Source organism: Falco peregrinus, chromosome 4 (assembly GCF_023634155.1).
Source record: "Falco peregrinus isolate bFalPer1 chromosome 4, bFalPer1.pri, whole genome shotgun sequence".
NCBI classification, from domain to species: Eukaryota; Metazoa; Chordata; class Aves; order Falconiformes; family Falconidae; genus Falco; species Falco peregrinus.
The window spans coordinates 77,811,412-77,839,354 of NC_073724.1; the positions used below are offsets into that span (position 1 = coordinate 77,811,412).

Sequence of the window (27,943 nt, forward strand, 5' to 3'; positions counted from 1 at the left end):
AACACAGAGTTAAATGCTCTGAAGTTCAGTGGGCAAAGCGATCGCCTTCCCAGAGCTGGCTCCACTTACTTGCTAGGTACTAGGATATGAGTCATCTGTGCTGTCTTTTTGGAGCTTGGGCTTCTGACCTGTAGTTGCTCATTAAAATACAGTTTGAGGGGGGAAATAAAGCAATAAAGAAAAAGAAAGCCAGCTTACCTGCCCAACTACTCATTGTGAAAATAAAAGATCGAGTACTTTGTTCTCCGCTTACCTATTTCTGCCTGTATTAAAACACAGAGCATGCTGTCCTCTTCCTGCCAGCCCTCAGTCTTGTTAAAAATGCAACAACCAGCAGCAGTGGTGCAGCCACCCACGTCTGGCATAAAACCTAGTGGTTAGAGCACTGACTCAGGAAGCCAGATACCTACATTTGCCAATTCTGAAACGTAAGGCTAGAATGCAAAAGATATCTAGGAGTGGTCCTACAACGTCCTTTTCTTTTTCCTCTTACACTTGTATTTTGGATTGGGAAGTGACTATTACAGATCCCTTTTATGCTGGATCTGAGTTGTCACGTGTGTTTTAGGGCATTTTCATAGCACAGATAAGGTTTGAGTCCCAGAGGCAAGGCTTGAGCATTTCTCCCCATGGTTTCTGGATCAGAGCAGAGAGTGGGTGGGAGGCCACAGCCGTTTGAATTTCAGGCCAAACAAGAGTAGAACACAGTAAGTTTTAGGTGTCTGTGAGGTTGGTTGGAGGATGTCTGGGTATCTTTCACTTCAGTGCCTGGATACTGTAGGTTCTAACCAGAGTTTTAGTTGCCTGCTAAATTTCCAACTGACAAAAACTCAGCATGCAAATACTTGTCATCCTCACCAACTGTATTCTTGCCTGCCCTATTGCTTAGCTGTTACAAAGAGGCCTTTATGAAAAGAAGTGTAGAAAATTTAGCATGATGCCTTCCTTCTGGGCCGTTTGTATCAGCTGTAGAAATAAGTATTTTTCCAATAAGACACAGACATGATTATAAATTAATTGACAAGGGAGACAACAGTCAATGTTATGGTGTCCAGTTGCCATTTTTTCAGTGCATATTGATTTCAGTTGAGGGTTCAGGGGCTAGGGGAGATTTTGTCCCAGTGCCCTTTGGTTAGGTACTGTCACAACTGTGAGATAAAATCTGTACCTCATGATACCATGGGACAAGTTGTCTGAGGTATGTTACTGAAAAAGGAAGGGACTGTACACGGAGAGTGGAAAATGAGGATGGAAAAAAGACGTCAGGCTGCGATAGAGCTAGTAACTTTGGCTTTGAAAATTGTGTACATCATTTTATCATCTTGATAGCATATTTCTGTTCCTATCAGAAATTCAATGTTTAACAAATGGCAAAATCAAGCAAACAGTAAAGATGACCAGTGTCTACTATACACTTGAAGCAAGGAAATGTGAGAGCTTCAAAAGTTGCAGTGCAAAATCTTGGGAGAAAATAGATTATTTGTAAGTTTCCAAGGGCCAGTGGAAAGTTCAATTATATAAATAAAGAAAAGTTGCTTTGAAAATTTCCTTTTCACTTTTAGCAATTAATATGCCAACATGGCCATTTTAATTGAGCATTTTAAGGGTTTCAAAATGTATCCAGTGCAAATGCATTCAAGTGGTAGTGTGCTAGAACATTTTTGTGATTCATGTTGTTATTCTAATATTTTTGCTAGTTTCTTGGGCGTTGGCCTCAGACTAATTTCATGCTACACTGAGTGGTCTAAACCAGAGGGAGAAGGCCTGAAGGGAGTTATTCATGGACTTGGCTTTCTACAGGTTTTTCTTTTTTTTTTTTTTTTTTCCCTAACATGATGGAACTGTTTCCAGAAGCCAGCTGTATGGTGCTTCTTGTTTAAGCACATGCAGTAGATCAGAATTTGTCAGTGAAAAGGATCATTCCATGTAGTCCAAATCCCAACATAGGAGTTTATACAGCTATGATACCTTACATTTGTGTTGTTCAGTGTTCCAAATAGTGTTGTAGAAGGTTACCTATTTTCCCTGGAGTCTGTTTTAAGTAAAAAGCATTAAAGGCTAGGTTTTTCAGTGATGTGTTGGGAACAGTATTACTTAAGTAGCAGAATTCTGGGAACAAATGTTTGCTCCAGCCTCTCTTTCCTCTTTGTGCAATGTCTGCCTGCTCTAGAATCACATAAATTTTTACCTCTTGGTCACTGATTATTTTTTAATAAGATAATATGATCCACCGTGATCCAAAATTACCACTAAGTGACACCTGGGCCCTTAAGCTTTGACTCTGCTGCCATGCAAATTAATGACAGGGCTCCTAATGACTTGCTTAGCATTAGTTGGACCTCTACAGAGCAATTTCACTTTAAGAAGGACTTTTAAGCAAATGGGAAAATCCTAAAGTCCCTTCCACACTGAGGTCATGTGCTTACTTTGCAGTAAGTGTTCCTCAAGCTTGTCTAAGTCCCCTGCAATTGTTTGGGGTAACTTAAAATTCCTAATTGTCTGTGTTCAATTTCCAGAGAGAGCATGTGGGGCTGTGCCAGGTCAGCTGTTAACCCTTTTCGTTTTTTCAACTCCAGGTATGAAGCATTTTATTGTGTATTATATAATGTTCTGTTTTATTGACAAAGTCTAGTAGCCGTGCTTTTCAGTTTTCTTTCCCTCTTTATGTCATGGCTGGGTGGTATGCGAGCTAGGCAAGGTCCAAAGCTGATTTTTACTATTGCTTTTTATATTTTGGGGCTGAGAGGGTGGTGGTGTCCATCATGGGAAAACTGCAATTTTTTTTTTCCAAATCCCAATGACTAAAATATGAGAATAGAAGAAAAAATATCCTGTCTGGCGTTTGATAATGCAGTTTAAAATATCCAAAAATAGTCTACTGAAATTGAGTAACAAAGTTAATGTGAATCAACATAGCTTATATTATAATGAGTCATTGCCAGTTACCATGAGACAGTCAACAAGCAAAGCTGTAAAATGTAGGAATAGGTCTTTGCAAACATCCCCTTGCTTTTTTTTTTTTTCCCCAAGGAAGCAAAAATTTTAAAACCTTACTGTGTAATGCACCTAGCAGATGCCCCGCTTTAGAGTGCAGACTTGATATACAAATCCATTGTGGGAGTGACTGCAAGGACTATTGTGATGCCATAAGGTGCCTTGGGTTCATCTCCTTGCCCAAGTAGAAATGATGGCACATGATGGAAAGGATGTACCAACGCTGATAGGATCCCTGGTTTTTTTTGGAGTCATTGCTGTTGGTTTATTGGGTTTTAAAGTAGCGTGCAATGAATTGTCCACTCTGTGTGCTTGCTTGCTTGCTTGCTTGACCTCCCCCCTTCTTTTGATTGTTTTGTGGGCCCCTAAAAAGATTCCTTTGGAGTCAGAAGTATAAACCCATCAGTTCACTGCTTTACCTAGTTAGTAGTAATCCCTGGGCCCTCTGTCTGTGGAGTACAGAAGGAAAAACAACTTCGCACATTTGATATAAGCAAATAAGTTGCAGAATAAATCTAAATCTTCACATTTATAGGTAGAGCTAAGCTTCATAATACAATTAAGAAGACAGCATGTTTAAGAGCAATTGCACTCTCAAATCGATAATGAGAAGTCAAATACAGAAACCATTCCTCAAATCTACTCTGAGCTCCAATTTGCACTTAATTGCATTACAGCTGGTATGTTCATATTAAAAATTTGCAAGACCTTATTACTCATATATTTTCAAAGTAGTGGCAGCAGCAATTTCTCTGTTAAAACAAAATGCAAAGTTTTTAAGGTTTCCTTGGGTATGAAATTGAGATGGTATGTGTATTTTCAAAAAATCCTTCAAATTTTCTTTGAACTCATGGAAATTATCAGTGCAACTTCAGAAATTATTCTGAATAGCCTACTGGTCTCCCAAAATGTTGTGTTTCTAAAATTTCTATTTCAGATAAAATTTTGAATGCATGCTCCTTTAACTGTAATTAACAATAATATTCTATGTAGTCACCAATTATATTAGCTTTTCTTCTACAGGAAGCATTTTCAAGAAGAAGCCTTATGTTGTCAATTTTTTGCTCTTTTTTTAATGTCATCAGTATTTTTCTCAAAAGTTTGCTCATGTAGAGTTTACACATACCATAATAATGAATATAAGATCCTACTAATGAGGCCCCCCTGAACAACATGCATGGTAAGATACAGATGAGGATGGCATAAGTCATCTCATGTACCAATTCTAAACCACTGAAAGTTTGTTGGCTCTGACTGGAGTGAGATGAGAATAAAGGACCAAATTGTTGAAGAAAGTCACATCTGTCAGACTTTGTTTAGGCCATGTGGACCTGTCTGTAGAGTGAAAGGTGGAAATGAGAGCAGTGAGATGAATATTTAAGTCAGTGTGGCATTTAAAAATATGAATTTTTATGGTGCACTTAAAATGGCTCACACTGCTAGTAGTATTCCTCACAGCTGGTCTTGTTTCTTGGAGTACAGCACTATTGAAGTTTAGGAACAGTAACTGCGTGTCAGAAGTTAATTCTGCTACAAATAAATACATCTGTGTGAGTGTATATATTTCATATGAATGAAATATCATGCCCGCCCACTTTGGTTTGGTTTTTTTTTTTTTCAATTTTGTATTACTACAGTTATCTTTCTCCTCTAGATTTCAAGTTATTCTTCCATAGTATTACACTCATGATTATGGTATTCTAGTTATGAAAATACAGGAATATTCTTAGATATTTGATTTTCTTTGTGGTGGTGGAGAACAGAATGGATCACAAAGCCTTGAAGAAATATTTTTTGTAGGCTCCTTTCCATTTTTTTGTATTGGGCTCATTGTAAGTTTTACTCAAAACTGTTTCTACACAAATGTTATGCATCTTCTGACCTCCGTGGATGGCCACAGGCTGGGAGTGTTGCTCCAGTTCATTCATACATATCTAACTGTTCCTGTAAAACGTTGAGAATTTTGTCCATACTGCATCCTCTGATCCAGGAGTGTCCTGATGCACCATTTCACTGGTGACAAAGTGACACTATATGTGAGTTTCAGATATTGGTGGGCTCAATATCCCTCTTGGTTCTTGGTGTCTCACAAACAGTACTGCTTTTGCTCTTGTATAATTTACCCCTATTCTTCTTTTTGACACCTCATTCCACAGGCTCAGCCAGATGGGAGATGTTTGGCAGCTGGAGAACCCAGATGCCAAATTCTGGAATATAGCTTTCCAGCACTGGCATGTGAGTTCATAGCTGGCTTCTTGGCTTGCACCTCTGCTAGCTTCTTGGCTAGCTATCTAGCTGGCAGCTGGAGCACTGCCTCTGGGGCTATGTTAGGGTCAAGCTGCTATGGAGTTGGATGACTTTCCCGATCTGAATTATCCTGCCAGACACCATTTTCACCTTAGTTTGCTTTGACTCTCCACTATTCAAAGATGGACGTTTGCACTGCTCTGTTTTATTCCCGCCATTTGTAAGACTAACGTGAAGTAGTAGTTCTCATTTGTCACCAGTTCAAGAAGAAAATAAGCATTGCAGAGTACATGTTTCATTTGTTAGGATCCCCTTTCAGTTAGGAGGAATGTAAGGCCCAAGTCTGTACTTGCAATTTATCTCCAGGACCAAACTGTAACTACAGAGCACAGGCTTTAAGAAAGTGTATTTCTTATGTGTAAACTTTGCTTGCTTTCAGCTGTGAGTGAATCTATCGTTTGTTGAACGGAATAAAAGTACACATTTTGGGAGACTTTGAATCATTTTAAAGAAAAAGAATAAGGAATAATGATGATGATAATAAATAGAATGTTACTGGTAATAATTAAGAACACTGCCAGAAGAAAATGCTTGATCTTCCCTTTGCCTGATTTGCAATGTCCTCATTACATACTTTAGTTTTACCTCAGGTTTTTTGTTGATTTTTTTTTTTTTCATAAATGAGGTAATGAAAAATTAATGCACCTAGGATAGCCAAAGCATTTGAAGTAATTCCCTAATCTACGTCTTTTCCTCTGTGCAGCTCAGTGCGTAAACATTTTCAGTGGGAAGAACTGCAAAATCAGGAGGTCACTGAGACTTCGGATACTTAGAGTAAAGTACAGATTAGTTATACCTGCTATGAAGTTTTCATTCCCTCACTCAGCTGTAGTGAGAGTATCTTGTGCTACACTGGAGACGGTGGTATCTCTATTACACACTCACAGAACTCTTTAAACACTTCAACAAATAGCAGTTGTGCCTCACTTGGACACAAATTTCTACCTGTATGTTAAGGTTAAGCTTTGCAGGGTGATCTGACCTCTGAGGACAAGTACCTGAATTCCACATTGTAGTCACTGGAGAGAATTGTATGTTTCAGGAGCAACCAAAAAGGAGACGCTACTGATCTAGTTTAGGTGTATACTCTGCTGCCGGCCTAGGGAACATAACTACTTCCATGGAAATAAAGCCCAGTTACATTAGATAAATCATTATTGACTACATAGGGAACCAGTATGGAATAAACCATCCATTTCACTTGGAGATAGTCCACATAGCCCTTTCTGGATGATAATGGAGCAGAGGTGATTCTTTTGAAAAACAAACTGGCAGCAGCAACAGCAGTATTTCCACCTTTGCAGGAGAGCTTTGTTACCTAGTTTGTCAACAAAGTGGTAACCTGACAGAGGTTTAGGTTCTCAGCACAAGCATCACGGGGTTGTTTTAATCATTGGGATCCCTGACGCAGGCCTAATCAGAGGAGATACTTGGGGAGCAGTGGAGTCTTTCATCTACCTTCTTGCTGAACTTGAGCCATCATATAGACAGGAGCACAGAAGTCACAGGCTGGGAAGAAGAAAGGGTAAGAAGAGCCTGAATCCTACCTGGGCATGGACAGGAGTGGGACTGTAGGCTCCATTCCGTGGAGCCTAGATTAGGCCTACCTGGAGAAACATTAGGCCAGAAACAGCCACGGATACTGAAACAGTTCTCCTCTCAGAACTGAGTGTGCAGATTTCTAGTATGGAGCCAGAATCCCCCTTTACTGCCCAACCTTTTAGCCTCACGGTTCTTGCATTCCTGGTTGCAGAGAGGCCTCATGTGCAGAAGACCCCAAGTCCTTATAGCTGAGTTATTCCTGGGGTAATGGCAATGCTGAATCAACCTTCTGTCTGAGAAGGACCTACAAGTGAAGTCTCTCCTTCCCTGGGTGAATTACCTGACTGCAGGGCCACAATACACCACCTTGCCAGTGCCACCATCATCAATACTTTGCCTGCCTTTTGGGGCTTCTTCGCAAGACATAGGCAAAGTTCAGGACCTTGTCCTGTCTGTAGGTGAAAAACAGGCAGGTGCCAGAATGAGTAGGTGTGAACATGTGCCTTGTGGTTGGCACTCAAAGAAGCTCCGGCTTAACAGTGAAGACCTCATGAGTTTAGAGACATGCTGGCTAGGACTGTTAATGAGCCAGTGGGTGGGAATGCAGTCATGGACCTAGGAAGGCTTTTGGGTGCCTGCCTCCCAAGTCAGGGCTTCAACCTGCTGGTTTCCACACTTCTCCATGAATTAAACTTTCCAAACTAGATTTTCTCCTTTCAAATGAGGAAGCTTTCAGTGTTTTTTAATGTAGTAGAATTAAAGATATTATTCCATTATCTGGAGTATGCCTTTTCCCTGTTTACCTGTTTCTACCCTTTTGCCTATCAAAGGATGGGTCTGGCTGGCCTGGAATTTTGCAGCTCAGTCACAATTTCTGCCCCATTAAAGAGATTCTTGTCACTTTCCATATCCCAATGACTTTGGAAATCGTATATGAGGTAGAGCAAATTTTCTTCCTATTTTTTAAAAAAGGAGCTCTGATTGTTGTCCCTTGTGCATTCTTTTCAAGCTGAGAAACAGTGTGTGGTGTTAAAAAGGAAAATGAACAACTGCAAAGATGTTTCTCCCTTCCCTTGCACCTTTAGTATATTGTGTAACCCAGTTACTGTAGTGGCTTTTAAAATTTTAAAATTTGCATACTGTCAAGAGGTTGCAGTAAAGTGTTCCTCATGGGCCAATGTGACTGCGAGGGATGGAAAAAGATTACAGAGCAAACAGAAAATCCCTGGTTTTGTTTATCAACACCTTTTTTCACCTAATGGCCAATACCTGGAGAGAGAATCTGTCCACTTCAGTGAAAGACTAGCTTAGAGTTTGCTGATTCCCAAGGCAAAAATAAGGCATAGTTTCCAACTTGCAAGCTATTCAGTGTGTGTGTGATGAGCTGAAGTAATTTGTGGATTTGTATGTTGCATTTTGACATGATTAAATGTTTTAAGTTTATTGATTTCATGCTGGGGATTAATGATGCTGAATGAAAAAGCATCAAAGAATAAGATGTGTTTACATGCCTGAGTAAAATACCTTTAAAAAAGAGCCAGAGTACCTATTATTGGATAGGAATGAGAGAAGAGCAGCATAGGACCAATCATGCATTCTGCATCAAAAGGAAAATGAATTAACTTCTTTAGGCATAGAAAGAAGAAAAGCAAAGATTTGATAAAGATTGACTGTACCTTTCTGAATGCTTAACACTTGTGTTTGACTTGTTATTTTGGAAGAGGGGATTAAAGAGGTTTCATTATCAGTTACCGCAGATCTGTTCTGCTGAATCAATCAAAGCATGATGCTTAGCTGCTTGGGATTAATGAAATGATCTTTTAACTGGAGAACTTGTTGGTAACAGCATGTTAATAAAGTACAAGACCCAAAGATACTCAGTGCGACTGTGGATGTGGCATACGGTAAAGATGGTATTTGCCGCTTCTTTTATGCATAATACTTTTGGATCTGTTTGCCATAGCATATGAACTCAAAAACATATTGTTGTCCCAAAAAATGTTGATAGTTCTAACTGGTTTCTATCTGCTTTCTGCAAATGTTCCTACTGGCTGTCTACATTCATGGGTCATATCTGGATTTGCAGTTAGGTGTCATATTCTGTTTACCAAGATAATAGTAGATGGAGATGGAAAAGACCTATTTGCTCGTTAAATCCGTCCTGTTGAAAGCACAACATAGGCTCTTCCAATAGTATTAAACTATTAGTACCCCTGATGTTAGCCAGAATGCTAGGGAGAGAATTTATTTGTGCTATATCTGTGGGGAAGGATGCCTTAATGATCAAGTTAGCATGTGAAATACCTGATGCACATGAAATACTCCCTACTGAGCTAGGGAGAAGTTTAAACGTGCATTCTAGTACAGCTGAGTAAATACCTGATGAGACCAGCTCATGCACACGTTTGCTTTTTCTCTGCTGATGCTCTGATCCAGATTAGCATATGTGAGATGAATTCAGCAGTCTGATACACACTGCAATTTATTTGTCTCAGAAGGGGTTGAATGATTATCCTGGGTTTGGGGCAGCAGAGAGGGACGGGTTGACAATGTAAGGTTATTTTTTACCTCGACTTGCACTGCTTAATACAAGACCCGAAGCTCTTAGTTACGGAACAAAGTGTCTGAGCATTAACCGAGCTTGTGCAAACCCAAGAGAAGAGTAATGACTGTTCCTCACAAGCTTCCTGCCTCCATGCAGGTGCAGGAATCAGGAGGGCCTGAATAATTCATAAGGTGCAAATTAGCCCCAGCTTGCTCCCACTGCTCGAATTTTGCTTCTGGTTACCTACCTAGTTGCTAGAAAGAGCAGAAATAAAGGAAGCTTAGGAAACTAGGGAGGGCAAGGCAAAAAGTGTTGCAGTTTGAAGGCCAGAGTCACCAAGACTGGTGAATACTGGGTGTGTTTGAAGGCTTGGTGCTTGTTGAGGAATTGGACTGTGCATTGATTATTAATGACATGTTTTCTTAGGAAGAAGTAAGCTCTGGGGTCCCATTCCATTGCTCTTGGACAGGGAAAAAACTTCCTTTTAAGAATTAGGTTTTTCCCACTATTATTGTTACTGTTTCTAAAAATTACTGGTTAAAAACCCCAAACCTTACAAGCTCATTTAAAGCCTGGTAAGCTCTTTGAGAGTACGCATTTATGGTGTCATGGAAGTCAAGGGTCCAGAGGAATTTAATGAGAAGTTTTGGATGTTAGGATGGTTACTGCTTCCAGTAAACATGGATGCCAAGAGTTTGTATGAAACTAGTTACATCTGGAAATGCAGTGTGTAATTAGCTTGTATTTTTATCATTTAAAAGACAGCATTCCTCTCTTTTAAATACTGTTAGTGATGGCTATGTTTTCTGTTGGATTACTTAGCTGCTCTTCTGCCCGGAAGAACAAAGTGAGAGGCAAGTGGTGCTTAATCCTTCTGCTGTACAACATTGCAGCTCACCCAAATATCAAGTAAAAGGTTTTGCTGAGCACTGTTGTTATGGGAGAACACAGATCTCTGAACAGTTTGTGTGTCACCACACAGTACAGAGAGGAGCCAGTCTGAAAAAGGCAGATTCTTTCTGCCACCTGCCTGAATAGGCCTTTGATATCTCTCATGTGGGAGATGGAAACATCCGACATCCGCAGCAGGAGCAGGAACAAGGTAGTTAGTTCTCCCTGTTGGCAGGTGTTCATATAGAGAAAAAAACTCGTAACGTTTTCGCTGTGCTGAATAGGAAGAAAAGAACAGCAGGAAAAAAAGCTTCGTATTAGTGGTTCTGAGGGTTTTCTGTATTGTTTTGGGGTTTTTTTTTCCAACATATACCCCTTGTTTCTCCATTCCCTTCTACCCCACCCCCTATTGGCTCCTGCATGCAGCAGCTAGGTCACGTTGCCATCATCTGTTTTTGTATTTCCCTCATTTGGGTGGCTGGAATAGGAGCTGGCTCATTTCTAGCTGATTCTGTCATTTCCGCTAGGCCCCAGCTTGGGCGAGAGCCAAGACCAACAGGTGATCCTTGTAGCTGCAAAACAGCAGGAAGGAGGCTGTGCATGTAGGAGACAGCGCACCAGAGGGGCTGCCTGGCCCCGCTCCATCTTTCTGTATAATTAACGCACCCCTCCCCAACCCCCCATACTGAGCAGAAAATCTGTGCAGAACAGCTCAGCTGTGGCAACTGTCGTAGGGAAAATGTTAATAGAGTCCTGGAAGGATGTCAGCTGTGCGAGCGCTGAGGTGTGCTCTGTCTTGGAGAGAAACCGTGGTTGGTCCTGTATAGGAACAGGGGCAACACTGTATTCACTGCTGAAAAGTAATACACACTCTGTCAGCCGTTGTAGGAAAATAAGCATTTCAATAAATTTCAGTGTTACGCTCATGGGCTTTCTTATTTGTATAGGAACTGGTTTGGAATGAGGTGATAATTCAGTTAAGCTTTTCTCTACAAGAAGTAGCTTGTGAAGCCAACGTGGAAGTAACTTGGGCAGAGTTAGCTCAGGTCAGGAAGGGCCATCTCGAGCTGTAGAGCTGGGGGCAGCCGGTGCAGGAGCCACGCAGGCTCTGCATGCTCTGGGTGTCTGCGCTAGGAAGGCATGACTGTGCGGGGCTTTGTGGGGGTAATTTTTAGAACACATGAAAAACTTCCAGGAATCCTCAAGACAGCCTCAAAGAACTGGGGTTTTTTTCAGAGGAAACCCCTAAAGGATCTTTTTGTTTTTAATGAAAACAAAGTTATATTTAGGACATGACAATGGCTTAAGAAAACCAGTTTCAAAAGCTCCAAGGCTTGGGTTAACCCCTTGGCATATACCATAATGTGAGATGCTGTGTCCCTGGAAACCCTAACTGCATGTTTGTATTTGTGAGGCCGGCTGATGTTTTGTGGTAGACACTTGGTAGCCTTAATCCTCTGCAAGATAGATAATAATCTCAACTTCTTTCTGCTCGGTACCCATGGAAGCCAAATTGCTTCTCCTTCCTGTGGAGTCTGTGCTAGTGGTTTGGAAGCTGAAGATTCTATATAGTCAAGGTATACATTTTCTGTGTGCACTTCTGTAGAGAGCTGGGCTCGCTCTCAATGCGTCACAGCACATCTCCGCAGCAAAGGCAGGCTGCCGGGAGAAATGAACTGGGAAGCCTTGATCCGGCTCCGCCAGTGGAAATGAAGTATTGCAGCTCATCTGCCCAACTGCAAGCATTCACCCTGCCTGACTGTTCCTGCTATATGCACACAGCTATAAACACAAACAGCAATGAGAGTAAACTCAGTTATGAAACATTAACATATTTTGTAACGCTTCTAGCAGCTAGCCGTCTGCAATCCTTTTAATGAAGCCAGCAATCATTTCTCTGCTCATTGTTCTATAGTTTGTCAGCCATCTGAAGGGGGAGGAAGTGCCCTAGCAGGGACACATTGCATCTCAGGGCTATGACATGTGTGTGGAAACCTAAAGGTGATCCAAAATCCAAACTGGCAGCAGATTGTTCATGAATACACACTTCCCTTGGACATGTCTCCCCATGCTAAATGCTGCACTGATAAACACTAGTGTCTCAATTATTTTTTTTTCCTTGTGCCCCTTGCTTTCTCAGTGTTGGTTTACTGCCTTTGCCCCCTTCCAAAACCTCTGGTATATGAGGGTATTAGCAGGGAGTGAGGTGTTTCCATCAAAACGTTCTGGTTTTTTCACCTCTTTTCTCTGTATCTTGTGAAACTGTCCTAATCCCTAAACCCATTTGCAGTGGGTCCTGGACAAATCTGAATAGTCCCTCCGGCAGGCTCTGCTGTCCCTCTTGCTTCTTCTTGGGTTAAGGGGCTAGTGGGAATGATTTCTTTCTCAGCTGCTCACCTCTGGCTGTAGTGCCCTCTGTAAACCCCCACAGGCACGGCAGGATGAAGTAGAAGCATTTATCTGTAGGGTGGTCAGGGAGCCCAGTGACTCCCTTTCATCAGGAGGCAGCAGTACCAGCTGGGGAGGCTGGAGAGCAAGCAGGAATGCTTCCCACTGGCATTTGGCTCAGTGTGGTCCGGTCTGGGCAAAAGCACTCTGAAGAATATTGCAGGCAGGAGAAAAGCATCCTTGGGCGGCCCCCAGAAAGTCAACTTTTCCAGTGCATTTGGCAGGCAGCCTGGAGCAGATCCATTCCTTAGGCCAGCCCTGTGAAGGACTACCCATCGCGATTCTCCCTCCTGCTGCAGCACATACCTTACTATTATTAACAGTCTGGAGGCGCCAACAGCGTGCTTTGTTCTGCATGGTATGCGGTTGCCCAGAGAGCAGGGAACTGTGTGGCAATTGTTTTTGTACTGGTAGATGGATTTGGTAACAAGTGCTGTAGTTTTTCCTGGTCTTTTTTTTTTTAATGCACCTTCCTCTTTTCTGCGCCACCCCCGGCCCCGCACTCTGTCCCAAATGAAATCAGCAGGTGAAGGATGCTGTAATCCCTCTGGCAGAGGAGTGGGAAGTGCTGTCAGGACGCGGAGTTGCATGGGAGCAGCAGGCTCACACAGCATCATAGTACAGCAGTGAGAGCAGACCCAGCCACATCAAGTGGGCTGTGTGGTTCCCTAAACAATGAGCTCTAAAACTCAACAAAGTCAGCAAGAGAAACGAGTTAGTTGCAACACAACTTGTGCTGTGAGTGTGCAGAGTCCCATGGTGTGGTTTGTTGGTGCATTATGTAGTGTGCAGGGAAGCGAGCTGCTCCTCTGTATTTGCTCTGGTGTCTCTTGGCCTGAAGTCATGGACTTTATTATGCTGTCACTGTGAAATCAGTGAAAGCTTCGAAGTCTGTGGCTGCTGTTTGTTGAACCCTAAGTTTTTAATAGTCATGATTCCTTTGGAACTGACAACACTTTCAAATATATCTGCTTTCAGGCTGCAAAACCTAAGCAAAAAAAAAAAAGATACGGATTAGCCTGTGAGCAAACGGCACTTCTGGAAAAAACAGTGGATTTGGAAAGTATGCTAACAAAATGTCCAGTCACAGGGATTCTTCTGAACTCAGTGTGGAAGAAGAATAAGCAGTGTGCACTGAACCTCATGTCGCCCATATTAGTAACAGTTTAATGTTATTCCTGTAACCCATATACTTCCTCTTGTTACACCACCTCCTCCTGTTATTCCACCCTGTGTAGTTCTACTGTTTCACCAAGCATTAGCTCACTGCGGCACATAGTTTATCTTTTTAACTACTTGGTGAAGTACCTAGTGCTCTTTTGGGTACCATAGAAGTAATAACAATAATAATAATTTGCCAGGTGTACTGTGTCAAGTTGTTCTTGTTTGTTGTGCAGACAGAAAGTAAGGGGGACTGCTGAATGTTGGTAACTCAGCTGTAAGGTAAACCTCTAACACAGGAAGGGAAATGGTCTGGTTTATTTATGAATACGCTCAGAAACAATGTCTACCTTCCAGTATACCCGTGCTTTTTTAAGATAGCACATTTTACTTGGATGCATTATCACCAAAAGTCAATAATAATCAGGGCTAAATTGCTTACAGCACAAAGGTAATGAAATGCTCTCATTACACTAGTCATGATTTTCATTGTTAATTCAATGTTGTTTAACTTTTCACTGGTTTCTCGGTTAGGAGTGTGGTGGTGAGACAGCCAGGCTAAGCCATCTGCTGCTGGTGCTTGAAAGGTACAAAATGGCACCGCAAAGAAAATTGATTGACTGCAGCTGACCGTATTAGGGAGGGATCTTACTTGAACCAGCAGTAATGGGTGGGAAGTGTAAACTGGCTTTAATTCTCTAGCAGACTTCTGAATATTAAGGATGTACACAGCAGTTGGGAGAACACATTCAGAGTCTGGTCATGTTCAGGATCACATCCCCTCAGCTTTCTCATTGTCACTGTGGTTGTTTGCAGCCAAGGGGAATTCTCTAGCTTTTGGACTTCATGTTAGATATGTAATTGGGTGGAGAATTAATGTAAACTTAAAATAATTCACTTTCACAGTCATTATACTCCTTAGCTTTAAATTATTTAGCTTTGTGTCTCTGGTATCTCCCAAAAGCCCTGCCATTACCGATCGTCTGACTCTCTTTATTAGCTTATATTTTCCCCTAAAAGCAAGGCCTCATGTACAGTGTAATTATCCAGCAGTGCCGATTAACTGCATAATTCTCTTTTCTCTAAAACTGCTGTGTAAATTACTTTTCATTTCACAAAAATGACTCATCAGGCAATTTTGTGGAGGATTTTCTGATGGTGGTTTGGTTTTTTTATTTTAGATTCCCCTTTCCCAGCCACCCTCTCCATCACTGTGTCATGGTAATATCGTTAAATACTGTTGTGTATCCTGGTGCACGCACTAAGCCCTACAATGATTTCAATGGAGAAAATTAAAGTAGTTTCCATGGTATTGTTACTTCTACCACCAGACCTGATGAGTAAAAGTTGCTAAGATATCCTGCTCTTAGAGTAGGGAAGTTTTTAGAGAAAATCCTCTTAACAAAGAGTTCAAGGAGACTTGTTCAGTTGAGCTAGCTGTTGAAATCTCTGCCAGTTTTCCACCTTTCAGACTGCCCATTGCTGCTTCCAGTATGCTTCAGCCACCTTGACAGCCTAGGTGTGCTGTTCTTTTTTGATGTTGTCTCTTCCCTATTTGCCTTGGCCATGACTCCTTGCCCTTCCTCCAGGCCTCTCACACCAAGACTGAAAAGCCTACCCGCCACCTTCCCATGCCCTTAGATATATCTTCATGGCCCCTACACCTGCCTCCTGGGCTAGAGGATGGTGAGAAGATGGCGAGTCCTTACGGGACTACAAAATACTCTTGAATAGGAAATGGTAGTATGCTCATCAGTTTGTCATCTGGATTTGACCTGAACAAAACAGTGGACAATGTATAGCAAAGAGCCCTGCCTTGTTGGACTGAAGGGTAGCCTGGGTATTGCAAATTGAACCTTTTCCTTTTGGATGAGTGTGCTTCCTTGGGTCTGCTGTTTTTAAAGCTGTGATTTTTTGTATGTGCCATGTATTTGTAAAAACCTCAAGCAACATGGGAGTTTGGAGGTCATCCTAGTCCTGCTGACATAAGAACTAGCCTACCTGCTCCTCTGATATGGAAGTCCTTCACTAAAGCTAGCATTTGTTTTCAAAAGGGCATGTTTCACTAGTGTGTGTGTAGAAGCAATTAATTAAAGCCTAAAATCCTTCCTATTGTGTCAGTCCAAGTGGACGCAGTAACCTGGCTAGTATTTACCAGAAAAGCAGAAACCCAGGGCTGATATAGAGTGATTCTTCCTCTGAAATACCTATGTCCCCTCCTCTATCCATCTTCTTCTTTAAAGCTTTAAAAATCAGTAGTTTATGTACCTTCAGCCTCTGAAGCTATTCCTTGACCTTAATGTTTAATATCCATATGTGGCCCTGCCCATTGTGAACTTGTCTAATCCTTCCTTCAGTCCATTTATTCTCTTGGCATGTGCATTATGCAGTGGCAATGAGTTCTAAATATGTGTATGTTAAAAAAAACAGCTTCTTCCCTCTGTTCAGTTTAAACCTCCAGTTCTTAGAAAAAATAGTGAATAATCACTTCCTGTCATTACATTCTTGGCTGTGCAGAGCTCTACTGTCCCCTCAGTTATCTGACAAATTTGGCATTCCCAGGGTAACATGGTTGTGAACAAGCTATCCACACAAAGATGTGGCTGAAATAATTTTCACGGGAAGAGTTTTCACTCTGCGCTCTCTTCTTAAGACCAAATTAATCCTAGATCTGTCATTGTTTGAATCTGTTACTAAGAATAGGTTAAATTAAAGAAGCATGGTTCTCATGAACTATTCTATCACTCTTTACATTCAGAACATCACTGCAAATAATTTCTCTTTGCACAAATATTTGCAAAGTGTAAAAGTGCTGAAATGCCGGTCATTTAGCTGCTTTTACCGATTGCTTCTAGTCAGTAGCTTGTTCAGCCCTCTGTTTTTTAAGTATGACAAAATGATGCTTGTTGGTATTCTGCTGCTTGAGCTGTTGGTGTATCCCTGTAGAGTTCCTCATTTTCGCGGTGCCAGGAAGAGCTAGGATTACTGTACCAATTGTTCTAATTATTTCCAAATTTCTCTCTCTAGCTTGTATTTCTGGAGCTAATTTGTTGGGGTTTTACATTGTTTTGTGCCTTTTTTTTTTTTTTGTTTAATCCCATGCACCTGCACTTTTAGAAATCTCCTTTTGCTAATGTTCTGTGTGCTGCTGTGAGTTACAGCAGTGAGCAGATGGAGTCACATGAATAAGTATCTTTTACAATTAAAAAAAGTGTGGATTTAATCTGTCTAAATATACAAATGTTTTTTTTACATTACATATTTTCCTGAGGTTTAGACCCTGATCACTTGTGTTAAAACCGATCCTGATACAGTTATTTCTGTGGGTTTTCTAAGTCTCATTGACCTTAACAACCAGTATTTTTGTTGACACATGGCTTGGCAAATAAAGGCTGAAACAGTAAATGGACTATCCTCTTTGATGTGTTTCATAACTGTTTTCCATCAGGCATTTGCAATACTATTTTTAAATGTTTAATTATACTCAAAGTCATTAGAAATCTATTACATATGTCTGACTGAAGGGAGAGAAGTAACCACTTCAATACAGTCATCCCCCCGCCCCCAATTCCTCTGCAACATTGTGACTGATAATATTTTGTCATATTAATTAGTTTTATTATCACAGCATAGAGATCACTGTTTTCAAATCTCCATAGGCCTTTGACTAGAGTGGCTGCTGATGGCGAGGACAGATTTTTGTGGGACATTAGGGGACGCTTGTTCAGAGCAGCATGAACCCTGTGTTTTCCCTTACTGTGTCTCAGTACACCTCTGTACTGCAGAAGGGATTTGCATCAGTACGTGTACTAAAGAGTTGCTGTACGTTAGCAGTCCCTTCCTTATAATTAGGAGAAAAAGACACAAATGTGTTGCTTTGCAGCAAGGATCTGCTTAATTGTAACAGAGGTAGGGCTGTAAACCATGCTAAGTCATAAAGGTCACAGCTTCTGTGAAAAGTTTCTCTATTAATAGTCTATAAGTATTTTGTTTCTGCCAAGCTAGTGCTTAGAACCAAATTAGTCCCTCATTACAAGTCTGATACACCCTTGACTTTAATGTATCAGTGTGCCCTGTGTTGCCTTCAGACACTCTCTGTGGTCCCTCAGACTGCATTTTCATAAATGTACGCGTATGGCAAATATGAGTAGACAAATAACTAAGCAATTTGTTGGGCAATCAAACAACTTGTAAAACAAATGAGTCTTTTTATTCTTTCCTTTTTCTCTACACTTAAATGTGTTTTGCAAACCACCACCTTTTTTTATCAGCTGTGTGGAAATAGTTGCCTTCATTTCTCAGTGTCACCTGTTGTCTTCAGTGTAACAGCTAAAGCTATTGCCATGGATAAATAAATGTTCAGTGTTTCTCTTGGTGTGACTCCTTTCACCAGTGAAATTGATAGGTAGAGTTCGTTCTGCATTTAATGGAAAGAGGTGGATATCTCCATCCCATTTTAAAACTTGTAGTCTAAGATACATGAGGTAAATAATCCCAAGAATTGCCAGTTTCTACCTATGTCTGTCTTTCCTTTGGCCATCAAAACAGTCTAAGCAAACCACTTAACTAAATTAGAACAGAGAAGGAGAAAGAGTTTTGAAGAGAACATAACAAATGTAGAGGAGATACAAGGTAAAAATACCACCCTGGAGAAAAAAGTCTGTCTTTGAAAACTAGTATGTGAGTTCTAATCCTAAATACCGTAAAATAAGCACCCAAGTGAAAGCCAAGAAAGTGGAGTTTGAAGGATGAGTTACCTGAAATCACATACACCTTTGCAGTCAGGGACTGTGACTCAGGATTTCTTATCTGCCATATACCACCCCTGTTATCTTCAATTTCTTATGCCCTGATTTTTAGGGATGCCCCAATCATCCATATTTTCTATTCCAGATCATTGGAAAAAAAAATCAAAAAGTGCAATTAATTGCTCAGTGTGTCACTTCTTTGTCTGAATAATGGTGGTAACATTGTCCATCAGCCTCACTTGGGTATTGAGAGAATAAATTTGTAAATCTGAACTCTGTTCATATTTTATGTTGATTCTCATAGTTAAACCTAGGAATTACAGGTAAACCTGATAATAATTGAGAAGAAGGGAAAGAATAAGGTTTACCACTTTGTTGGTCTCTTTTTGCTCCCTCTGGTAGCACAAAAATGAATTGTCCCTTACTGTATTCCTGAGGGTGAGACTACTGATGATCTCATAAACTGTGTTGGGCCCTCGAAATACAGGTTTTAAAGTGGCTGTGGTTCACATGTCATTTCCAAATCATAATTGTGTTAGACCCAGAAGTAAAGATTTGATCCCAGTGGTGGAAATGCAGTCGTGCAAGCAACCCTTTGCACCTTCAGGGAACAACTTTAAGTTCTGTGGGGTCTCATGTGGACACAGGTTCAGCCATCTGGATCCAACTTCAGGATTTAACGTTTAGATCCACCAGTTTCAGGTTTTTGTGCACACACAGAGAACTATGTATGTCAGTGTTGGGTAGTTGGGGTTTTCTTCTTAAAAAGCATTGGGGCAGTATTAGTGTAGTCTTCTAGAAGACACTTTATGTCTTGATGCTTCAGTTGTGATTTGACGATTTGACAAGGTAGTTAAGCTTTGGTGTATATGTGGGTGGAAGTCCATTTGTTAACTTAGTGTTCAAGTTCTTTTGCAATGAGGTGACTTGGTGATATTAGTTACTTTTCCAAAAGTAACAGGGATAATTTGATTGCAGAGTTGAATGGGCAGATCTAATGACCAGAGTCCAGTCCTCGTTCCTGGTCATGGGTTGTGGCCACTTCTCTTGTTTGGGCACAGCAGTTGAGCCGAGTGTGGTGAGTCATGTCAGGGCAGGCGGTGGCACATGTTAGCTCCCTAACCTGCTTTTCCATAGGGTTAGTGATGCTTATGACTTGGGATGGACAGGGAAAAAACCAAAAATGCTGCCTTTATTAGATGCCTGTGGTTACATCATTTCAGGTGTAAGGTAAAACCACACTATGAGAAATGTCATGTAACGATCATGTAATTAGTAATAGTGGTCAAGTAGAGTCTAGTAACAGGCCTGGTCTGTATTCAGACTTCTTGAAATTGTCTGATCTTGCAGTAGAGTGAGTCAGAGAAGAATTCAGAAGTTGAACTTGGTATTTTTTGTTTCTTAGGTGTACGGTACTTGTCTGCTAGTCTTAAATCCTTGGTTCTCAGAATCCTTTTTTCTATTATTTCTATGCTTCTCATAGGAAAATGCATTTCTTGACTGCAGCTGGAGAAGGGTGAGGATGAAGATATCCGTCAAGAGTTTTCTGTAGTTTTATACCTTTATCATTTCACAAGACCATGTGTATGCCTCACAGCAAGGCAGCTAGGTCCACGCTTCTTAGCTTCATCTTCACCAATCTTTGGATATATGGGGCCTCAGATTGGCTTGTAGGGGACTGAACTGTGTGTTTTTAATACAGAAAAAAGTCCATGAGTTGTGAGGATAGCACAAACATAAGCTGGGGATGCAACGCTAACAGGTGAATGTGTTAGACCACTGCATTAAGTACCCTTCAGTAGTATCTATTTCAAAAGCCAGTTTGCTGAGTGGTCTCCAATCTGCCTATGTGTCCTTATCAGTAGAAGTAAGACCATAACAACATGTGTATGTGGTAATCCTCAAAATTTTGACAGTAAATGTGAACTTAAAAGTCTAATAACTTGATTTTGAAAACACATTCATGGGAAACTGCACAGAGGGGACTGATCCAGCTGAACTGGAATTGTTTGCCCAAATAAAATTGCTTGTGTGCTTGAGGGCTCACAGAATCAGCCTCTAATTGCAATAGTTTACAATTGTTAAAGAATTATGCATGCATAGAGTTCTAGAAATATCGGTTTAAGGTATTTCTGTATTTCCATCTGATTCACGTGAATGCCAGAGATGTGATCATGTCAAAGAGCATGTGAGAAATGCTAGAGTTGGAGGAAGTGTGGTACCCTACCTAATACCCATTACAGGGGAAGACACTAACAACAGCGTGGGGGGAGGACATACACAGGAGAATACAGAGATCTGCCAAGACTGGTGGCTGGGTGGCAAAACTAAATGCAAATATTAGGAGGGAGAAAGGAAAGGAGTTTAGACAAGGTGTTTTAACATGAGCAATAGCTTTCCTTATGTGTTAAGTTTTACAATACATGAAGTAGACTCAGCTCATCTAATAAACTCCACAGCATAGTGTCAGTATACTGCGCCCAAGAGAGAGAGATCTGTAAAATTGTCCAGAGCTTTAAAGCTGTATTCTTCAGGTAGACTTTTTTTCCCTGTTCAAAGTCATTATGAAATGGCATCTTTTTGTTCTGTTTCTTCTGTGTGTCTTTCTTTTCTCTGTCCTTTGACCCCTGCCTTTCTATCTGAGGGGCTGTTGTTAGACAAAAAGAAGCACTATTTTTCCAACGTTTCTCCAGGTGACTGATAGGGGAAGGGGGAGGGGAAAAAAATCTTCCTTTCTTTTTTCCCCCACTTCAGGCCTCAATTATTCTGCACGCTTTGAGGAACCATGTAGCTTAACTGCAGGAATGGCCTGATTTCTTCTAGTGAAAATGCCTTCCAGTCCTCTTCCCCAAACTGTGCAGCTCGGAGCACTGAAGTCTTTATTTTGGGGGAAGAGAAAGAAGTATAGAATTGTTTGGAGGGTTAAGGAACAAAGACCAGGAAACTAAGGAAGGCGAAAACTAAAAACTAAAGGAGGCTGCTGCCATCTAGAGTCGAGACTTAATGTCGATTGTGTTTTCAAGAGGCATTCAATTAATGTATATGTGAAAACAATAGGAAAGGAAAACCCCTCCAAGCAATTGAATTGCTTTCTTTGCTTTTCATTTCAGTGGGAATAATGGGAACTTGTAAAAGTATTTTGGATTTTTAGTAAATGCTTTTTTGTATACAGGTAATCTAGGTATGTTCATTCTAACGAAAATTTCCTAATCACATATAAAAATTGAGAAATAACATAGTGCTAAAAGGAGGACAGCAATTTACATGTAAGTAATGTTTAGAGGAGGCAGCAAAAAGACGCAGCCAAGCTGGGTACAGATAACTGAGGCTGAAAACATTCTCTTCGATTTTGTAGTCAGTATGATGCAATCTTCATTCATATCTATGATATTGCTAGGATATGCTGTAATATTAACCAGCAAGATGTAAGCTTTAGTTTTTTAATCTTTAAAAAAATCTAACTGTATAGTCTAGTACTGTTAAATCTCAAACTTCACATGACAGTCAAGTTGTAGAGGGGTTTGGAGCTTTCTTTAAAATATTAAGTTGGAGTGCAAACTGCGTAACGTGGAGATCAACCTGAAAGAGTATGTGTATAGATGCTAACCAAGCTGGTTAGAAGCTAAGCATTCTCTCCAGAAAGAAGGAAGACAGTTTACTTGATTTTCGTGACTCAAACCCTGGAGAGATTTAGAAGGACAGCAAATTACTAATTCAATAAAAATACATTTCATTTTTAAAATTCTCCATTCTTATAGCATAAGTAGGTACCTTTTAAATGTAGCTTCCAAATGTGAACAAGCCATTCTGGCATCCTACTTTGGTTTTAGATTTTGAAAATTAATTACATTTTTGGAGTGACATGACTTCTCCTTAACTTTCCAACCAATGTTACATTTGACCTAAATTTTAAACCCTTCTCTGCCATTTGGTGGCTGTATTCCTACATGTAGTTGCACTGAAAGCAAATTGGATTTACAAGAGTACATGTAAAGATGCTATCAGAATTGTCATCTGTATTGTTAACTGACAAGCATATTTTGGGGTTTTTTTGCTTGATTTAAAAAATCTGCTCAATATTTTTCAAGTTGATTGCATTCTTTGCAACGGCTTGCAGAGTATCCTGGGAGTCTGAATGGAAAAGCAGCTGTGTATAGAAAGATGTATAGAGAGGGCCTATTTCCACTGCCGTGTTGCAGTGCTTTTCTCATCTCCCTTGTTTCCTTTCCCTCAGATATTTCTCCAGCTCCAGCCTCCCAGTCCTTTGTGTGACACCTTACTGGGAGGTTAGCACTCAGACTAGGTGATAGCATACTGGGGAGGGCTGGGAGCAGGACAGGCACGCAAAGAAGTCTCCTCTCTCCCAGGAAGGCAGCACCGTACCCAAGTCTGAGTTTGCAGGAACAAGCAAACACTGTTGCTGAGACCAGGTACCTCTGATCTCCTTCTCTGGGGTAAGCAGCAGCTCCCACTCTCGTCTTTTCATTAGGACTGTGAAGCAGGCTGCCTCACAGCACAGCCTCTGCATAGAGCTGCGTGTCCCGTCCAGTTCCTGAAGGCATTAGAAATCCAGTTGCATGCCTGAAGGGGTAGAGGTATGGCATTTGATGCAAAAAGGGTTAACAGACTATCCTGATTTGAACCTATGAGAATGTCCCATCCCTAATGTATGCCTTGTAGTGTGGTGGAACAGCCCCATTCCCCTTGGTGGGTAGCAGATGGGGGCAGGGGAAGGAGGACAATCATCAGGTGGAACAGAGCAGGGCTGGGCTCAGCATGGCACACATAAGCTCAAAATATTGTACCCTGGTATTTGGTGCTGGGTGTGCTTTCAGAATAGATACCTATTACCATTACATCATCCTTATGTCTTTTCATCACTGGTGCATCCTACTTCCAGAACCTTGATATAACTGTTAATTAGCAAAAACATTTTGAGTAAATTTACATATTTCCATTCTCTGTGTAAAAGTCTATGTTTCAATTAGCCTCTTTTTCACTTGGGTCATTTGATACTATTTTAATTTTCAGCTATTCGGATTCTGATCTCTTGGGTTTAGTCAATTAAATTTGTAAACACACTTTGTGTTTGAGAACCACCTTTTAGCTACATATGTAGAGACATTTGTGTCTATACATGCAGCACTCCCTAATTTAAAATTAGAAAGTGCTCTTTGTCCTTTTCTTTGGCTCTGGCAGCGTTTCTCTGACCTCTGAACAGAAAGGAGTACGATTGTGTTTTCATGGAAGTTTGCCTTAGGATCAAATATTTCACACACTTTGATAAATCTGCTCAGCCACTTTTTAAGAAGGCGGCTATCAAAAAGCGCTTTATACTTCTACTCTTCCTTTTTGTTCTCAGTTCTTTGAATTATCCTGTTCTGGGTCTTGAAAATAACTTCACATTCATTAGTAGTTTTGTCTTTTTCCTTTTCCCCCTAGTATGCTCTTGTCTTGTTATTGCAGCCTAGACGCAACTGTTAAGAAGTTGTTAAATTCACAAAGTGTGTGAACTCGTTTTTCCTTCATCTCCTTTGAACTACGTGATCTCTGTATTTAATTCTGAGGTCTAAAATGAAACCCTGGCACCATATCTTTCTCTCTACCTTGCTTAATTCTCCACAGCTCTGAAAGGAGAATGAGACTTACGACAGATTACTCATACTATTTTCCTTTGTAGTTCCTTCAATTAAGAAGATTCACCAAAAACTTTCTGAGGGTTTTGGGGGGATTAAAATTCTGTTTGCTGGTCTAACATGATTATTTCCTCCAATCTCCTTTTCCCTCTTATGTTTTAATAGGGTTTTAGACTAGCACAGTATTTCTGTTTACTTTCTTCTTTGGACGTAAACATCTCAGAATTTATGAATAGGATCTGCATTTTTTAAAAAAAAAGTAGATTCGTTTGCTTGTATTCTCTGACATAATGGACATTTAGTCATCAATAAATTCGTTGCATTCTTTGAAGCAGAGTTTTATATGGAAAAAATGTGGAGGGCACAGGAGGTATTTACTGGGGTTTTTGATTTCTGCATGCTTGCTCCGTTCTTTATGCTGGCAGTTCTATGCACCCTCATTTACAATGGCTTTTCGTATACAGCATCCAGACAGCGTAACACCATTAGGTTATGCATACAGCATATGGGTCTCGTCCTGCAAATGCTATTGTCATGCTTCTTCACTGAGAACATTGCAGTACTTCAGGGGTCTGTGCTGCATTCAGTACATTTACAAATCTGAACAAGATCTGAGAGGAGCAGCAAACTGCTTAGATTGCTGAAGGGAATAGCTTAGAGGACAGAGTAAAAGCATTAAAATACTTACGGCTTGGCTAAACAGCAGTTCAGGGTAGTGTAGCGTCATGTCTTAGAGATGTAGAGGAGGGAAGATGGAACAAGAAAGAATCAATTAAGACTGTACATGAAAGTATTAGGCACAAGCAGCAGCAGCAGGTTAATTTAATCTTATTTAACCTTCAGTTTAAAAACCTTCTGCTGGCACTTTTCCTTTGCATCACAACGTATGATGCAAAAAACCCTTTAGAATATTTAAATGAAGAAAAAAAGCCCAAGGAACCTTTATGAGTGGGAACCAGAAGAAAATATGACAGTGGGCTCTCAGTTTGTTGAGTGTTAAATTTGGGGGAATCTCCTAGTCCTGATGTAAGGAGTAGTTTGCATGGCTGCTGCTTCTTTGGGAGGTTTGTACTACCTCCCCCTTTCTTCTGTCAACACATCCTGTAGGACCTTTGTTATTACTGGTGGTGTACCCAGGCACTTGCCTCCAGGAGAGAGGATGAGGTACCATGTGAAGCATATGTAATTCAAAATTCTGCTACATTGCAATTTGTCTGGTCTGTGCAAGGAAAAAGAGCATGACCCATACTGTGTGCATGCCTCCCCGTACTCACATCATGTTAATACATATTTCTATATCAGTTGTCATGCTGATAGTCTGGGCAGTGTTAGTTGTAGTCCTAAATCCAGGCAGAGCTGCAAAGGGAGTAGGGAGGGATGGGTGAAATCATGGCTCCATGGAAGTCAGTAGGAGGTTGCTAGCCAGCGTGACCAGAATTTCCCCCTGGGACAGTGATGTGTGAGTAGAGTTACCTTCTTGTAAGCTGGCTTTTCTGCATTTTGTAATTTGTGCCGTTAGAGATTTTACTCTTTCAAAAGTATTTTTTTCCCCAGATATTTACTGAACAACTCTTCTCCAAGATACCCTGTTGTACTTGGTTAGCTCAAGTAAAAAAAATACTTTATTTTCATGTCTCCATTTAAATAGGCACTACTGTCCTTGAAATGTCAAATATAATGTGACATGTCAATTATTGTACGTCGAGCACATGTATTTTCAGCCCCTGTTGATTTAGATGGGTTTTGACGTGTGCTTGACATATTCTAATGGTGCTTCTTCAGTTCAGTGAATGTCTTGAAAACAACATTGAATGGCACATAAATCACAGCACCACCTTTTGCAGGGATATTTGCCAGAACATGAAGTAGCAGCTTCACATTCCCTTGAGCTTTTGGTCAGTAATGGCTCTCTTGTCCCAGAGGTGGGACCCTGCAGTTTCTGGCAGGTTTGCCAGCAGGGCAGAAGTAGTCTGATAGCAAACCTGGTTTACTCAATGATTTTTTAATGATTACTTTAGAAAAAGAAAAGCTAACATTTTCTTAAGACATCTTCTGAAAGTCCCATACCAGTATTTGGCTCACATTTTGTCTGGCAATGTGCATGTGATACGAAAGCATGAAGTAGCACCATAGGCCTGATCACCATGTAGCATTAGTCAGGATTTCTTAGTAACCATATTCACCTGAAATACACACCTGCAGTAAGGATTAAACACTATCTAACCATCGTTGCAAAAAGTAAGTAGCATTTACTGGCTGTTAGCAGGGTCAGAGATGAGGAGAGATTATGTTTTGGGTTTTTATACTATATACTTTCAGAATCTGTTAGTTGTGTTTAGTGCTAGCATTTACTGTTCTGCCCGGAAAACGTTGTGATTCAGCTGCTTCCCAAAAAGATGATACACCTAAGGTGGTGGGAGGAGAAGAGAGAGAGAGGAGGAAGGCTAGAATCGCCACACTTTTAAAATCAGGAACTAAACCACAAAAGTAATAAGGGACGGGACTAAGGATGCCAAGGAAATCAGTTGCAGCACTATGGAGTCCAGGGTCATGTTATCCTCTTTCCCAATCTTAGCTACTGTTCAAATGTAGAACACTGCTTTAATGAGAAGCTGTGCATTTAGTTTGGTTATACTTTCAAACGGTATTCTTGAGTAAGACAGGCTCTGAAATAATGTGAGACTTTATAACAGAGTTGTCCTTCAAAATGACTTTTAAATCCAGTGCTTCCACATGAGTTAGGCATCAGCACTGGAAAAAAAAAAAAAAAGCTGACCTTACACAGCATGTCTGTGTAAACCACATTTTTCCTCTTTGAACTCCAGAGACTGAAATGAGAGCAACCTGCCACAAAACCAGGTGAATACTGGGCCATTTTTTGTTGTTGCTCAATTTTTTTGTCACAGAGATGAGATAGTAGGATTTACCATCCCAGTGTTAGAGAGCAATGCAGCATGCACTACTGGTTTGGCTGATATTCTGTAATTTTACCTACCACCTCCTGCCTGCCTTGCCTTTTCCAGGAGAGGTTTGTCAGACTTCTAGTATGAAAAGACATAAGAGGTCCGCTGCCAGGCTGCCGGTCGCTGAAAAGGTTAAACATGTGTTTTGCAAACGACTGTAATTTACTGAACACAAACCACATTGAAATTCCAACATCTTATTTTTGTGGGAAAGACCATAACAAGAGTGAGAGGAAACTAGCAAGGGAACCCAGCCTTTAAATGCTACCTTGAACTAATACATTGGCAGAAGTGCTACAGCTTTATTCTGTGCCTGCTGCAGGGTGAGTGGTGGGGTGGATATCCCTGTCCACATCTTCCACCTACCTCCTGTATGGAAGGAGAGGGACTTTATTATGCACCAGATGCTTCTACATCACATTTAATTTAACATTTTTACTACTAAAAAGTCCATTATTTCAATATTCAAGACTTCCCTACCTCCATTGAGATAACAAGCTGAGTTGCATTTGAGTAGCCAAATGTGAGACTTAAATGAGAAATGGATTTTGTGGCTGCTGTTACAGCTAATACAAAACTCAGTCCGTACCTCCACTTATCCAGGCAGAGGGGGAAGAGGTCGAATTGGAAATGGGAGTTTCCAAAGAGGATTCAGGGATGCAATTAAAGTGAATAGCTTCCTTACAGCAATATTTCTGAAAAAAAATC

At 40.7% G+C, this 27,943-nt stretch overlaps 1 protein-coding gene across 8 annotated transcripts in view; it reads left to right on the forward strand.

Annotated features, from left to right (window-relative positions):
- Positions 1 to 27,943, forward strand: part of KLF12 (KLF transcription factor 12) — a 246,896-nt gene that overhangs the window by 182,963 nt on the left and 35,990 nt on the right. For 7 of the 8 annotated variants that reach the window (XM_055803101.1, XM_055803102.1, XM_055803103.1 and 4 more), the window contains one exon: positions 2,517 to 2,576. The exons of the other annotated variant lie outside the window; for it this stretch is intronic. In XM_055803101.1, the coding sequence (XP_055659076.1) occupies positions 2,517 to 2,576 (60 nt within the window). The remainder of the gene's footprint in view (positions 1 to 2,516; positions 2,577 to 27,943) is intronic. 8 annotated transcript variants of the gene reach the window in all.